The sequence below is a fragment of the Tursiops truncatus genome, chromosome 17 (genome assembly GCF_011762595.2).
Source record: "Tursiops truncatus isolate mTurTru1 chromosome 17, mTurTru1.mat.Y, whole genome shotgun sequence".
NCBI classification, from domain to species: Eukaryota; Metazoa; Chordata; class Mammalia; order Artiodactyla; family Delphinidae; genus Tursiops; species Tursiops truncatus.
Window position 1 is genome coordinate 74,222,801 of NC_047050.1, and position 13,786 is coordinate 74,236,586.

General features: G+C 48.7%; 1 protein-coding gene across 1 annotated transcript in view; it reads right to left on the reverse strand.

Moving 5' to 3' along the window:
• Positions 1-13,786, reverse strand: part of COL22A1 (collagen type XXII alpha 1 chain) — a 261,283-nt gene that overhangs the window by 189,728 nt on the left and 57,769 nt on the right. The window contains exons 5-6 of the mRNA XM_033842909.2: positions 9,855-9,966; positions 5,617-5,740 (exon numbers count right to left, since the gene is read on the reverse strand). Of these exons, the coding sequence (XP_033698800.1) occupies positions 5,617-5,740; positions 9,855-9,966 (236 nt within the window). The remainder of the gene's footprint in view (positions 1-5,616; positions 5,741-9,854; positions 9,967-13,786) is intronic.

Consider the following 13,786-nt stretch of genomic DNA (forward strand, 5'->3'; position numbering starts at 1 on the left):
CAGGTGGGCCTACCTTCACAGGGACTGAGGGCCAGCATGCACCAGACACGGGCAAAGGCGAGCTGCAGAGCTCCGTTCAAGGTAAAACCAGAGACTACCATGAAAACTTGTATCACACATCAGGCAGCATTCGATGCTTTAGAGACATCATTCCACATGGCGCTTCCACTAACCGTTCCTGGGAGGTTTTCTGTTTTCCATTTTCCAGCTAAGAACATCAAGACTCAGAAAGCAAACGTGGAGATTGATTCAAGATGGCAGAGTAGAAGAACGTGCGCTCACTCCCTCTTGCGAAAGCACCGGAATCACAACTAGCTGCTGAACAATCATTGACAGGAAGACACTGGAACTCACCAAAAATGATACCCCACATCCAAAGACAAAGGAGAAGCTGCAGTGAGACGGTAGGAGGGGCGCAGTCACAATCAAATCAAATCCCATAACCGCTGGGTGGGTGACTCAGACTGGAGAACACTTATACCACAGGAGTCCACCCACTGGAGTGAACGTTCTGAGCCCCACGTCAGGCTTCCCAACCTGGGGGTCCGGCAACAGGAGAAGGAACTCCTAGAGAATCAGACTTTGAAGGCTAGCGAGATTTGACTGCAGGACTTCGACAGGACTGGGGGAAACAGAGACTCCACTCTTGGAGGGCACACACAAAGTAGTGTGTGCATAGGGACCCAGGGGAAGGAGCAGTGACTCCAGAGGAGACTGAACCAGACCTACCTGCTGGTGTTGGAGGGTCTCCTGCAGAGGCAGGGGGTGGCTGTGGCTCACCATGAGGACAAGGATACTGGCAGCACAAGTTCTGGGAGGTACTCCTTGGCATGAGCCCTCCCAGAATTCGCCATTAGCCCCACCAAAGAGCCTGTAGCCTCCAGTGTTGGGCCACCTCAGGCCAAACAACCAACATGGAGGAAACTCAGCCCCACCCATCAGCAGACAAGCAGATTAAAGTTTTACTGAGCTCTGCCCACCAGAGAAACACCCAGCTCTACCCATGACCAGTCCCTTGCATCAGGAAACTTGCACAAGCATCGCCTCATCCACCAGAGGGCAGACAGCAGAGGCAAGAAGAATTACAGTCCTGCAGCCTGCGGCACAAAAACCACATTCACAGAAAGACAGACAAGATGAAAAGGCAGAGAGCTATGTACCAGATGAAGGAACAAGATAAAACCCCAGAAAAACAACTAAATGAAGTGGAGATAGGCAACCTTCCAGAAAAAGAATTCAGAATAATGATAGCGAAAATGATCCAGGACCTCGGAAAAAGAATGGAGGCAAAGATCGAGAAGATGCAAGAGATGTTTAACAAAGACCTAAAAGAATTAAAGAACAAACAAACAGAGATGAACAATACAATAATTGAAATGAAAAATACACTAGAAGGAATCAATAGCAGAATACCTGAGGCAGAAGAACGGATAAGTGACCTGGAAGACAGAATGGTGCAATTCACTACTGCAGAACAGAATAAAGAAAAAAGAATGAGAAGAAATGAAGACAACCTAAGAGACCTCGGGGACAACATTAAACACACCAACATTCACATTGTAGGGGTCCCAGAAGGAGAAGAGGGAGAGAAAGGACCTGAGAAAATATAAGAAGAGATTATAGTCAAAAACTTCCGTAACATGGGAAAGGAAATAGCCCACCAAGTCCAGGAAGTGCAGAGAGTCCCAGGCAGGATAAAACCCAAGGAGAAACACGCCGAGACACATAGTAATCAAACTGACAAAAATTAAAGACAAACAAAAATTAAAAGCAACAAGGGAATAACATACACAACGTTAACAGCTGATTTCTCAGCAGAAACTCTACAAGCCAGAAGGGAGTGGCATAATATATTTAAAGTGATGAAAGGGAAGAACCTACAACAAAGATTACTCTACCCAGCAAAGACCTCATTCAGATTCAACGTAGAAATCAAAAGCTTTACAGACAAGCAAAAGCAGAGAATTCAGCACCACCAAACCAGCTCTACAACAAATGCTAAAGGAACTTCCCTAAGTGGGAAACACAAGAGAAGAAAAGGACCTACAAAAACAAACCCCAAACAATTAAGAAAATGGTAATAGGAACATACATATTGACAATCACCTCAAATGTGAATGGATTAAATGCTCCAACCAAAAGACACAGGCTTGCTGAATGGATACAAGAACAAGACCCATATATATGCTGTCTACAAGAGACCCACTTCAGACCTAGGGACACATACAAACTGAAAGTGAGGGGATGGAAAAAGGTATTCCATGCAAATGGAAATCAAAAGAAAGCTGGACTAGTAATCCTCATATCAGATAAAATAGACTTTAAAATAAAGAATGTTACAAGAGACAAGGAAGGACACTACACATAATGATCAAGGGATCAATCCAAGAAGAAGAGGTAACAATTATAAACATATATGAACCCAACACAGGAGCACCTCAATACACAAGGCAAATGCTAACAGCTATAAAATAGGAAATCGACAGTAACACAATAATAGTGGGGGACTTTAACACCTCACTTCCACCAATGGACAGATCATCCAGACAGAAAATTAATAAGGAAACACAAGCTTTAAATGACACAACAGATCAGATAGATTTAATTGATATTTATAGGACATTCCATCCGAAAACAGCAGATTACACTTTCTTCTCAAGTGTGCACGGAACACTTTCCTGGATGGATCATATCTTGGGTCACAAAGCCTCAGTTAATTTAAGAAAACTGAAATCATATGAAGCATCTTTTCCAACCACAACACTATGAGATTAGAAATCAATTACAGGGAAAAAAATGTAAAAAACACAAACACATGGAAGCTAAACAATACGTTACTAAATAACCAGGAGATCACTGAAGAAATCATAGAGGAAAAAAAAAATACCTAGAGGCAAATGACAATGAAAACACGATGATCCAAAACCTATGGGATGCAGCAAAAGCAGTTCTAAGAGGGACGTTTATAGCAATAAAATCCTACCTCAAGAAACAAGAAAAATCTCAAATAAACAATCTAACCTTACACCTAAAGGAACCAGAGAAAGAAGAACAAACAAAACCCAAAGTTAGCAGAAGGAAAGAAATCATAAAGATGAGAGCAGAAATAAATGAAATAGAAACAAAGAAAACAATAGCAAAGATCAATAAAACTAAAAGCTGGTTCTTTGAGAAGATAAATAAAACTGATAAACCCTTAGCCAGACTCATCAAGAAAAAGAGGGAGAGGACTCAAATCAATAAAATTAGAAATGAAAAAGGAGAAGTTACAATGGACACTGCAGAAATACAAAGCATCATAACAGACTACTAAAAGCAACTCTATGCCAATAAAATGGACAACCTGGAAGAAATGGACAAATTCTTAGAAAGGTATAACCTTCCAAGACTGAATCTGGAAGAAATAGAAAATATGAACAGACCAATCACAAGTAATGAAATTGAAACTGTGATTAAAAATCTTCCAGCAAACAAAAGTCCAGGACCAGATGGCTTCACAGGTGAATTCTATCAAACATTTAGAGAAGAGCTAACACCCATCCGTCTCAAACTCTTCCAAAAAACTGCAGAGGAAGGAATAGTCCCAAACTCATAAAAAAGAAAATTACAGACTAATATCACTGATGAATACAGATGCAAAAATCCTCAACAAAATATTAGCAAAGGATCCAACTACACATTAAATACTAGGATCCAACAACACATTAAAAGGATCATACACCATGATCAAGTGGGATTTATGCCAGGGATGCAAGGATTCTTCAATATACGCAAATAAGTCAATGTGATACACCATATTAACAAACTGAAGATTAAAAACCATATGATCATCTCAATAGATGCAGAAAAAGCTTTTGACAAAATTCAACACCAATTTATGATAAAAACTCCCAGAAAGTGGGCATAGAGGGAACCTACCTCAACATAATAAAGGCCATATATGACAGACCCACAGCCAACATCATTCTCAATGGTGAAAAACTGAAAGCATTTCCTCTAAGATCAGGAACAAGACAAAGATGTCCACTCTCACCACTACCATTCAACATAGTTTTGGAAGTCCTAGCCACGACAATCAGAGAAGAAAAGAAATAAAAGGAATCCAAATTGGAAGAGAAGTAAAACTGTCACTGTTTGCAGATGACATACTATACATAGAGAATCCTAAAGACGCCACCAGAAAACTGCTGGAGCTCATCAATGAATTTGGTAAAGTTGCAGGATACAAAATTAATGCACAGAAATCTCTTGCATTCCTATACACTAACAACGAAAGATCAGAAAGAGAAATTAAGAAAACAATCCCATTCACCACTGCAACAAGAAGAATAAAATACCTAGGAATAAACCTACCTAAGGAGGTCAGAGACCTGTACTCAGAAAACTATAAGACACTGATGAAAGAAATCAAAGATGACACAAAACAGATGGAGACATATACCACGTTCTTGGATTGAAAGAATCAATATTGTGAAAATGACTGTAATACCCAAAGCAATCCACAGATTCAATGCAATCCCTATCAAATCACCAATGGCAGTTTTTACAGAACTAGAACAAAAAGCCTTAAAATTTGTATGGAGACACAAAAGACCCCAAATAGCCAAAGCAATCTTGAGGGAAAAAAACAGAGCTGGAGGAATCAGACTCCCTGACTTCAGACTATAGTACAAAGCTACAGTAATTAAGACAATATGGTACTGGCACAAAAACAGAAATATAGATCAGTGGAACAGGATAAAAAGCCCAGAGATAAACCCATGCACCTATGGTCAACAAATCTATGACAAAAGAGGCAAGGATATACAATGGAGAAAAGACAGTCTCTTCAATAAGTGGTGCTGGAAAACTGGACAGCTACATGTAAAAGAATGAAGCTAGAACACTCCCTAACACCATACACAAAAATAAACTCAAAATGGATTAAAGACCTAAATGTAAGACTGGACACTATAAAACGCTTAGAGGAAAACATAGGCAGAACACTCTGACATAAATCACAGCAAGATCTTTTTTGACCCACCTCCTAGAGTAATGGAAATACAAATGTATGGACACAAAGCGGGGAAAGCTGGGGGGCGGGGGGTGGTGGTAGGGTGAATTGGGTGACTGGGATTGACATGTATACCTAATATGTATAAAATAGATACCTAATAAGAACCTGCTGTATAAAAAGTAAATAAATAAAATTTAAAAAAAAAAAGAAGAAAGTGAACGTGTGTCAGAGGCCACACCAAGAAAGGACTAGACACGAGGTCTGAACCCAGGTCGTGCTGACTCTAAGCCAGTTTCCTGCACTACATAATGAACGTGCTGCTAAGAAAGCACGTGCTGTAGGACAGCAGCACGGGCTGCCACCTCCCTGGCTGGGCTGAGGGCCCCTGAGACAGGAACTGGGCGTTCTGCCCCACCAGGTGACGGGCACTTGACCGTCAAGGAAGAAGTGCAGCCCTCTGGTGGTCTGCCAGCCCCTGCAGCTGCCCTGCGCCTCTGTGGACACCAGACCCTCCATCTCCCAGGCCCAGGACAGAGACCCCAGGAGAAAACACGGTGGCTGATGCCAAGCCCACGAGAAGGAGAAGGAAATCTGCACCGGACAAGGCACGCTGCTCACACCTGCGGGATGCCGTACTGGTCGATGACCTGCCAGATGTACCAGTCTTCTTTCCGAGACATCTTCCGGAGCCGGAAGGTGGTGACAAAGGCGTACTCATCAGGCAAGCCTTGCGGGAACACATCCCTGGAGGGAGACAGAGACAGATGGCGCCGGGCTGAGAGAAGAGGCTGCAAAGGAGGCCCACGCACCCCGGGGTCACGAAGTCCTGCCACTCTGACCTCCTAGGGTTCTAAAGTCCACCTGCTCGCCTGCCTTTACCGCCTTTCCCTTCAATCAGGGCCTCCATTCAACCCTCCGCTGGCCCTCGCTGTGGCCCCTTCATTGTCCCGGTGCACCCACCCTCAGTCCTGTCAAATCCACCCCCGCAGTGCTCGTCTGCTTCCATCTCTCCAGAATCAGTAATAAATGCTGAACTGCCACCCCGCCGCGGGGCCAAATGTGGCTGAGTGCTGCACCTCTCCCTGCCTGCTGCCCCTCGGCAAGGCCACACTGTCACATCTTAGCCCGCGTGGTCCCTGCCCCACGTGCCAGGACATCCTCCGTCTCCACAGAGCACTGGTTTCCTGAGTTCGGGGGACCAGGTCCTCAAATGGGAGGATCCCTCGGCCCCTGCAGCTCCAGCCCAGACAGCCCTGCACTGCCCTTTCCCCTACAAATTCCGCATGCACGTTGTTCCGCGACAGAAGCTACGGATGTACGGTGTTGTGATGCCCCCGCCCTAGCTGAGGGCGGCCAGGCTCTCACGGGGTGACTCCTGCACCCCGCTGCTCAGCGGTCGAGCAGAGGCTCCCCTGCAGACAGCGGCGGGTCTCCAGAGCTCTCCTCTTAACCGCCAGCTGTTGCCCGGCACTCCCACTCACGGCGGGCCAAACCCTGCTCTAGGGGCAAAGAATGCGAGGCGCTGCCTTCTGCATTGGAGGAGGTGGAAACTGTCTGGCCAGAGAGCCAGGAAGGGAAATGAGGAGGCGTCTGGGTTTCTGGTTCTCAGACTCGTGGACCCTGAGGGACCCTTCGTTTGGCTGTAGAACCTGTGAGTACAGACTGGTCCTCCCTCTGTGATCTCGGTTCACAGATCCGAGCCGGGAGTTGGCCCAGCCGTCCAGAGTCGTTCTCTGGGCTGGGATTTCACCCAGGATCACGTCCAGGCACTGGGAGCAGTGCCCTTTACTCCCTCGGGCCTTCCCAGGATTCAGGGACGTCCTAGGTCACTGCCACACGGGAGGGATACGGGGCTTCCCCACCGCTCTGCACGGGCACAGGCTGTGGAGCCTCAGATGAACATTGCCCTTCAATTTTTTTCTTCTTCTCATTGCATTAATGAGGCCAACTATGCTACTGTTCTTTTCTAAACACACTTACTTCTCAACGCACATGTATGTATAATATACAAATATGCTATGTATCTAAATCCACTATATCTATATATTGATAACTATATTTACATTTATATCTCTATCTACAGGCACACCTCGTTTTGTTGTGTTTTAGCTTTACTGTGCTTCACAGATACTGTGTTTTTTTTTAAAATTGAAGGTTTGTGGCAACCCTGCACCAAGCAAGTCCATCAGTGCCGATGATATGTGCACTGTGTTTACGACGTAATGCTGTTGCGAACTTGAAAGACCACAGTACGGTGTAAACATAACTTTTATACACACTGGGAAACCGAAAAATGTGACTCTCTTCGTTTTGATATTCGCTTCATTGCAGTAGTCTGGAACCAAACCCGCAATATCTCCGGGGTGTGCCTCTCTCTCTCTCTCTCTATCGAGAGATTAATACTTTTTCTTAGGCTGTGTATATATACAGATATACAGGAGAGGGTAAAGGGATTGGAGTTGAAGGACTGGCCTGAGTTTGAGGCCAACCTCTGCCTCCTAGGAACTATGAGATTTTGAACAGGTTACTGTCCCATTTTGAGCCTCAAATGTCGCACCAGATAAATGCTGAGAATAACACAAGCCTTGCTCCCCCCATTTTACTGTGGTGAGAAATAAGTTAGATAAGGTGTGTAAAGTGCCCTTTAAACGTTTAGCAAGTAAGAAAAATACAAATATTGACACCCCTTTTCATTATGAACAAAATTAACCCATACATTAAAAATTATACGTGTAGGTATGTATCTGCGTAAATTGCATTAGAAATGAAAGGGATGCTATTCTCACTCAACACGTCAGAGCTCTGTCGGTTTGATTGTTTCTGTTTTGCCATTAAAACAAACTCGAAACCATGTAGAAATTCCTTCTCAGGACGACTCAGCATAACATGAGCCCAAATCCATTTCCCAGAAACACTTCAGCCCCACGTCCAGAGAGCAGAGTCCAAAGCCATTGTGCTGTTTGCTCCGAATGCCCTGATAGAAAGACGGCACCCTCAGCAAGTGGGAGGCCTCTGCTGGGCTCCCCACCGCATTTGTGTAACGCGTGCTTTCCTCCCTGTTTTGTTCTTTCTCTATTACACGTTTGCTGGATTATCATTATTATCATGTTTGGCCACACCGTGCAGCCTGCAGAATCTTAGTTCCCCCACCAGGAATCGAACCTGAGCCCCCTGTGGTGGGAGTGTGGAGTCCTAACTGCCAAGGAATCCCCTTGTACGTTTGCTTTAAAGTGAAGCTGCCTGTGATTTTTTTTTTCTGTTTCTAAGTGGTATGGATGAATTGGACAAGTTAGGCCAAAGAAGTAAGGGGAGTTAAGTGGGAAATGGAACCTGGATTCTGTTCATCCCTGTGTGGCCCCCAAATGAGCATGGGACCAGGTGATTAAGATCACCCAGCATCTGTATCTCAGCCCCTGTGTGGACAGAACAACACCCACAGTCAGGAAGGCACGCCTCCCTTGAGGGTCTGCTGACTGTGATATGGTCTCCATCGCAGGGTGAGGAAACGGGACCCAGAGAGAGAAACTGACGTAGCATTTCCTGTTCTGAACCAGCACTGTCCCGGGATGCTGGCGCTGTGAGCCGTGGAGGACGTTAGGGCCCGATACAGTCCTGGTGCAAGGCTGGCACTCAGAGAACGCCCACCGAGCTGGAGAAACGATTGCATGCCTGCAAAATGCAAGCTCTGAGGCCTGACGTGGCAAAGCCCACCTTTGCCAGGCTAGTATCTAACGGAGGCTTCTCACTGATCGTGGACTGAGTCATCCCCTCCTCCAGGCAGGGCTCAGCTCCATGCTGGGATGCAGCAGAGACCAGACTCAGGCCCTTCCAGGAGCTTCTCCCACAGCTGGGGAGACAGTCTGCAAATGACTCATTGCACAATCGAGTCGCTGGCTTCAATGTTGCTACATTTTATGCAGGAGGACAGGTTGTGAGGAGAGAAAATAAGGGGAGGCCTGGCTTAACCTCAGAGTTAGGGGGAGGCATCCTTGAAAGCAGGACAGATGAGCTGTACTTTGAAGGACAAGCAGGGGTAGAGAGAGGGCAGTGCAGACAATGACAGGCCAGGACGAACCTGATGCCAGAAAGGCAGCACGGGGCTAGATCACCCACAGGGTCTTCCCAGGCCCTTAGCTTAAGAACACTCAGAAGTAATTAAAGAGTTTTAAGATGAAGAGTAATGTCAAGATAAAATATCACTTTTCATTTTCAAAAGACCATTCTGCCTGAGAGGAGAAGAACGGAACATTAATTTTGGTGTCATCATTAGCCCTGGACTGGAGACCCCACAGGTGTCAGACCCTGGACTCATCTTTGCATCATGACCCTCTCAAATGACGTTGCAAGGCGGACACATTCACCTCAGATGAAACAGATGCCATGACTGGGGCACAGGGACCTCCCATGACTTGTGTAAGGCCAGGCACCCAGCAAACACTGAACTGGGTCTCCACTGGCCAAAACGACTACATGACTCTGGGTGGTGCTCTGCCCGCGTGTCATGCAGTGGCTGGCCCACAGTAGGTGCCGTGGATCTAAGCCATAATGATGAACGTTTGTAGTTTACTGAACGAACAGAAAAACGCAGGCATGAATGGATGGAGGATGAACACCACACCTCACGGACAGGTGAGTGTAGAAGGACCAGGGGACCAATAACGTCAACGGTAATACATGGTTAAGAACGAGGCTGAATTCCCGGGTCAGTGATTCGGCTGCTTCATTTCAGGGTGACCTCACCAGGCACTCTGTAGGCAAAATCCCTGCCCAGTGCTCAGTGGGCAACCGTGCTGACCAGAGCCTGCCCACCCTTTCAGAGGCGTCCTGGGCAGGTCTAGAAGGAGAAGCAAGCACTCACTCAGTCCTCTGCACCACAGGGAAGGCTCCCATCCGGACGTAGGAACTCTGCGCCCCGTTCTCTCTCTCCCCCAAGATCGCCTTCACACTGAACAAATCCATCAGGTCAAAACCTGTCCAAAGAGAAGAGCCAGGAGTGAGTTTGGCCAGAGGAGCCCGGGAGACAGAGGAAAAGCACATCTGCTCTCTGGGAAGGCGGCCAGCCCGTCCTGCCCTGGGGGAGCAGGATTTAAGCGTAGGAACTGTGCAAATCCATTTCCCAGGTGAAAACAGAAACAGCAGAGGGAGGAGATGGACAGCTTCTGTTTCCATGGCCAATTGCAGGAAACAGGCAGAGACGCTGGGGTTTCCGATGAAACATGAGCCTTCGTGAAAGTCCTGGATCACAGGCAAGCATGGAGTAAGCAGTCGGCCACCATTCTGGCCGTGTGGCTGGCATTCAGGGAGCCCACGTGGGGACACCCGGCTCACACAGCCTGGCTCTGCAGGCTAAGTGGCAACTTTGGCTTTCCTTCTTGCAGCCACATTTCCGCAATTCACTTGGACTCTGCTTGAATTATAATTTAGCAGCTTTTAAACTGCATGATTTTAAAGAGCGAAACATCAGAGAGAAGAAAACTCTTCGTGACTCTGCATTAACGGAAAGGCGCGTTTCCTTTTGTCATGACTCTGAGAGAGGACCCTGCTCACTGGCCACACGAAGTAATGGAAAAGACACGAACTTTGGGCTCAGGCGAGCTGGCGGGACGGGGGTCATCCAGCTCAGTCACATATTTGTGTGATGCTGAGCGGGTTACAGAACCCGCAAGAGCCTCAGTACTCGGCTGTGACAGAGGCTTGACACCCGCCACCTTGGCCGTCAAGAGAATCCCAGGCGGTCGCTCAGCCGTGGTAGGAAACCGACTCAGCAGGTCAGTTATTCACTCAGGGTTCTCCACCATCAGCAGCACAAACTTATCCATGACCCCCTACAAAACCACATGGACCAGTCTGGGGGGGCTGACTTGAGTCCTGCAGCTGGGGTCCTCAGAGGAGCCCAACCACGATGCCCACACGGAGGCAACGGTGGGATGTACCGGCCTGACACTGCGTCCCTGGGGAAGGGGAACCTCGCAGCAGATGAGAGGAAGCCGCCTGTGGGTGGGCACCCGGCCTCACTTGTCTCCGCATCCCCGGGCTAACACACCACTCGGCATCAGTGGCACCTAACCCATGAGACTTCAGGAAGGTTCTTGCTGTCTCCAACATTCTGAGATGCTGCCATGGAAAACAGGAAACGAGCTTGCAGGGCTCACATTAGGATGACTAAAACATCTTCTAACTAGATTCTGTCCTAAGAGACGATTTAGTCATTCAAGTTGTATTTTGAGAGCCTCTCTGTTCCAAGCCCTGTATAAGATGCTGTAAGAACAGAAAGGAATTAGCATCAATTGAGAGTTTCAGCAGCAGAGTCAGACAGGCCTGGGCTGTGTTCCTGACCACCAGGCCCTAGCTGTGTGACCTTAGGCAGGTTGCCTGACGTCTCTGAGCACCAATTTCTTCATCTGTAAAAAGGGGATTGTCTTTGCACCTCATAGGATTGTGGTGAAGCTTGGATATGATACAAAGCTCTTTGTACAGAGCCTGACATAGAGCAGAAGACCCACAAAATAATTTTCACATTATTTAGTTCCCTTTACAATGATTACAGCCTCTTCTCCCCCTAGATTCTATCCGTGGATATCACTTACGCATTCAATACATATGTTTTGAGATCCTGCTCTGTGCCAAGCATGCATGAGCACTGGAGACACCGCTGGGAGAACTGGTGCCCTAGTGGGAGGCCAATAATAAGCACATGTCCACACAAACGTAAAGGACAATTGCAGGCAGTGAGGAATAATTAAACAGGATTTGATGGGAGGTGAGCAGGGGTGACCGGGCAGGCCTCAGGGGGCGGGCCACCTGAGCAGGGGCTGTTCCAGGCCCGGGGCAGGGCCTCTGATGGTCTGGGAAGGGATTCCATGCACAGCAAGGCTGTGCTGAGATTGAGGCCCTGGGGGACTCTAGGCACCGGCCCCTCCCAGCCCCTGCCACTCTGAGGTTGCCTAGTTCTCAGGAAATGACGAAGAGTTGCCATCGTGTCATTTCTAAACAGCATCGCGCACACCAGCGAAGTAACAGAATTCATGGCACGACGTTAGACGAGATTTGGTCCTTAAGATAGAAAACGTGCACCCAGAAGCTCCCTCAGGGATGAAGACAGCACACCTTGGAACAGTGTGCCCTTTAGTGCCCACTGAGGCAAACGACCTAGCCTCCCCAGAGATGCAGGGGCCCCCCAAGGGGCAGGCACCCCCCAACGTCATCACCCGCAGCTCTGGGTTTAAGGCCTCACAGAGCCCGGCGGGTCCAGCGGGATCAGTGGGTGGAATGCACTGGGCCACCCAAGGAGGGATCTCGTGAAGATCCAAAGGACCGCCCGTGCACTGTGGCCCTGGACCTGGAAGTGACCCGCAGGGCTGGGAAGCAGAGGACAGTGGGAGGGGCTGGTGCCTGGGAATGGGGTGAGTGGCCCACAAGGGTTCCATGGAAGGGACACCGAGCGGTGAAGGGCCCGTTTAGGCTCAGGTTCTGTTCCCAGGAAAGGCAGAAGAGGCGGGCGCAGGTTTTGGAGCCGCTCTGCCCGGGTGTGAAAGCAGGCCCAGCGCCGGCCGGGCCACAGCCCGCATCCTCGCGTCTCCTTCAGCAACGAGGCAAGGGTAGGGGCCCGACTTGCAGGCTCGCCGCCTCGGGCCTCGGGGCCTCCGGGCGTCCCTGCCATCTCCCCCTGCGGGAGCAAGGGGGTCCCGGGGGGCTCTCCCGTTTGTCAGCACTCAGAGGCTCTCAGCGGCCGGGGAGAAAACCCCTGGAGCGGTAACTGCCTGGACACGGGGTGGGCTGTCGCGCCAGGGAAGCAGCCACTTTCATTTAAGGAGGGAAAGTGGGGACAGGAGAGCATCTCAGTGAGACACACCTGGGCCTCCCTGCTCTTAGACTCCGCAGCTCCACGACTCTGGTGCAACTACTCAGCCCCTGCAAACTCCCACTTCACGGGGCTGCCCAAGGCCCACAGGGATGCACGGGCCCCGGGGGCGCCCACTGAGTGCCGGCTCTGACTCAGAGAGCGGGCTCAGAACCTGGCGGGCACGGGCCCGATGCTGCCCACTACGGTGCCAGGCAGAAGGGCAGAGAGGCCCGCTCCTCTACTTCACAGCTCCGTCCCTGTCACTGGAAACCGCCACCTGAAGCTGGGCTTCCTTGTAGCAGTCATGTGTGGGAGAATAAAAAATAGCTTTAGAAAAGCAAACATATGCTCTACTTTCTAGTTCCACTTTCGTTGGCTTCCATGGATAAAAACAAAGACTTAAACACCACAAAACTCTGAACAACAAGCAATTAACTAGGAGGCAGCAAAGGGCGCCGAGAGAAAGATGAATTGCCTGCAATAAATAAAGGCCGGGAAGGAAAATGAAAAATGTTCCCGAGGTAAATGGACCCTGATGCGAGGCACCGCGAGATAAAGCGGCGATTGTTTAATGTAGAGACTGCAAGGATGCACCTTCCCGAAGTCACGGACTCAGCTGAACCAGGTGGTATCAGGGACACCGTGACGATCGCCCAGAGTCCTTCAAAGGTCCGCGCTGGACGAAGCTTTGCCGGACCCCCAGGCACGGAAGTTACTCCCGGGTCTTTCGTGGGTCTGGCCGAGGTGCACACGGTTAATCTGTCCCCAGGAGAAGGTGAGCAATTTGAAGGATGGGACCTGATCTGATTCATGTTTCCATCCCTAAAAAAGTAAGAGCCCTGGTTGTCGTTCTTAATTGAGGCACCGTCAGTGGAAAGAGGGAAGGAGAGAAGAAAGGAACTCACTAAACATTAAGGGCCTCCTCCATTTAGATGCCCTGTTGGCTG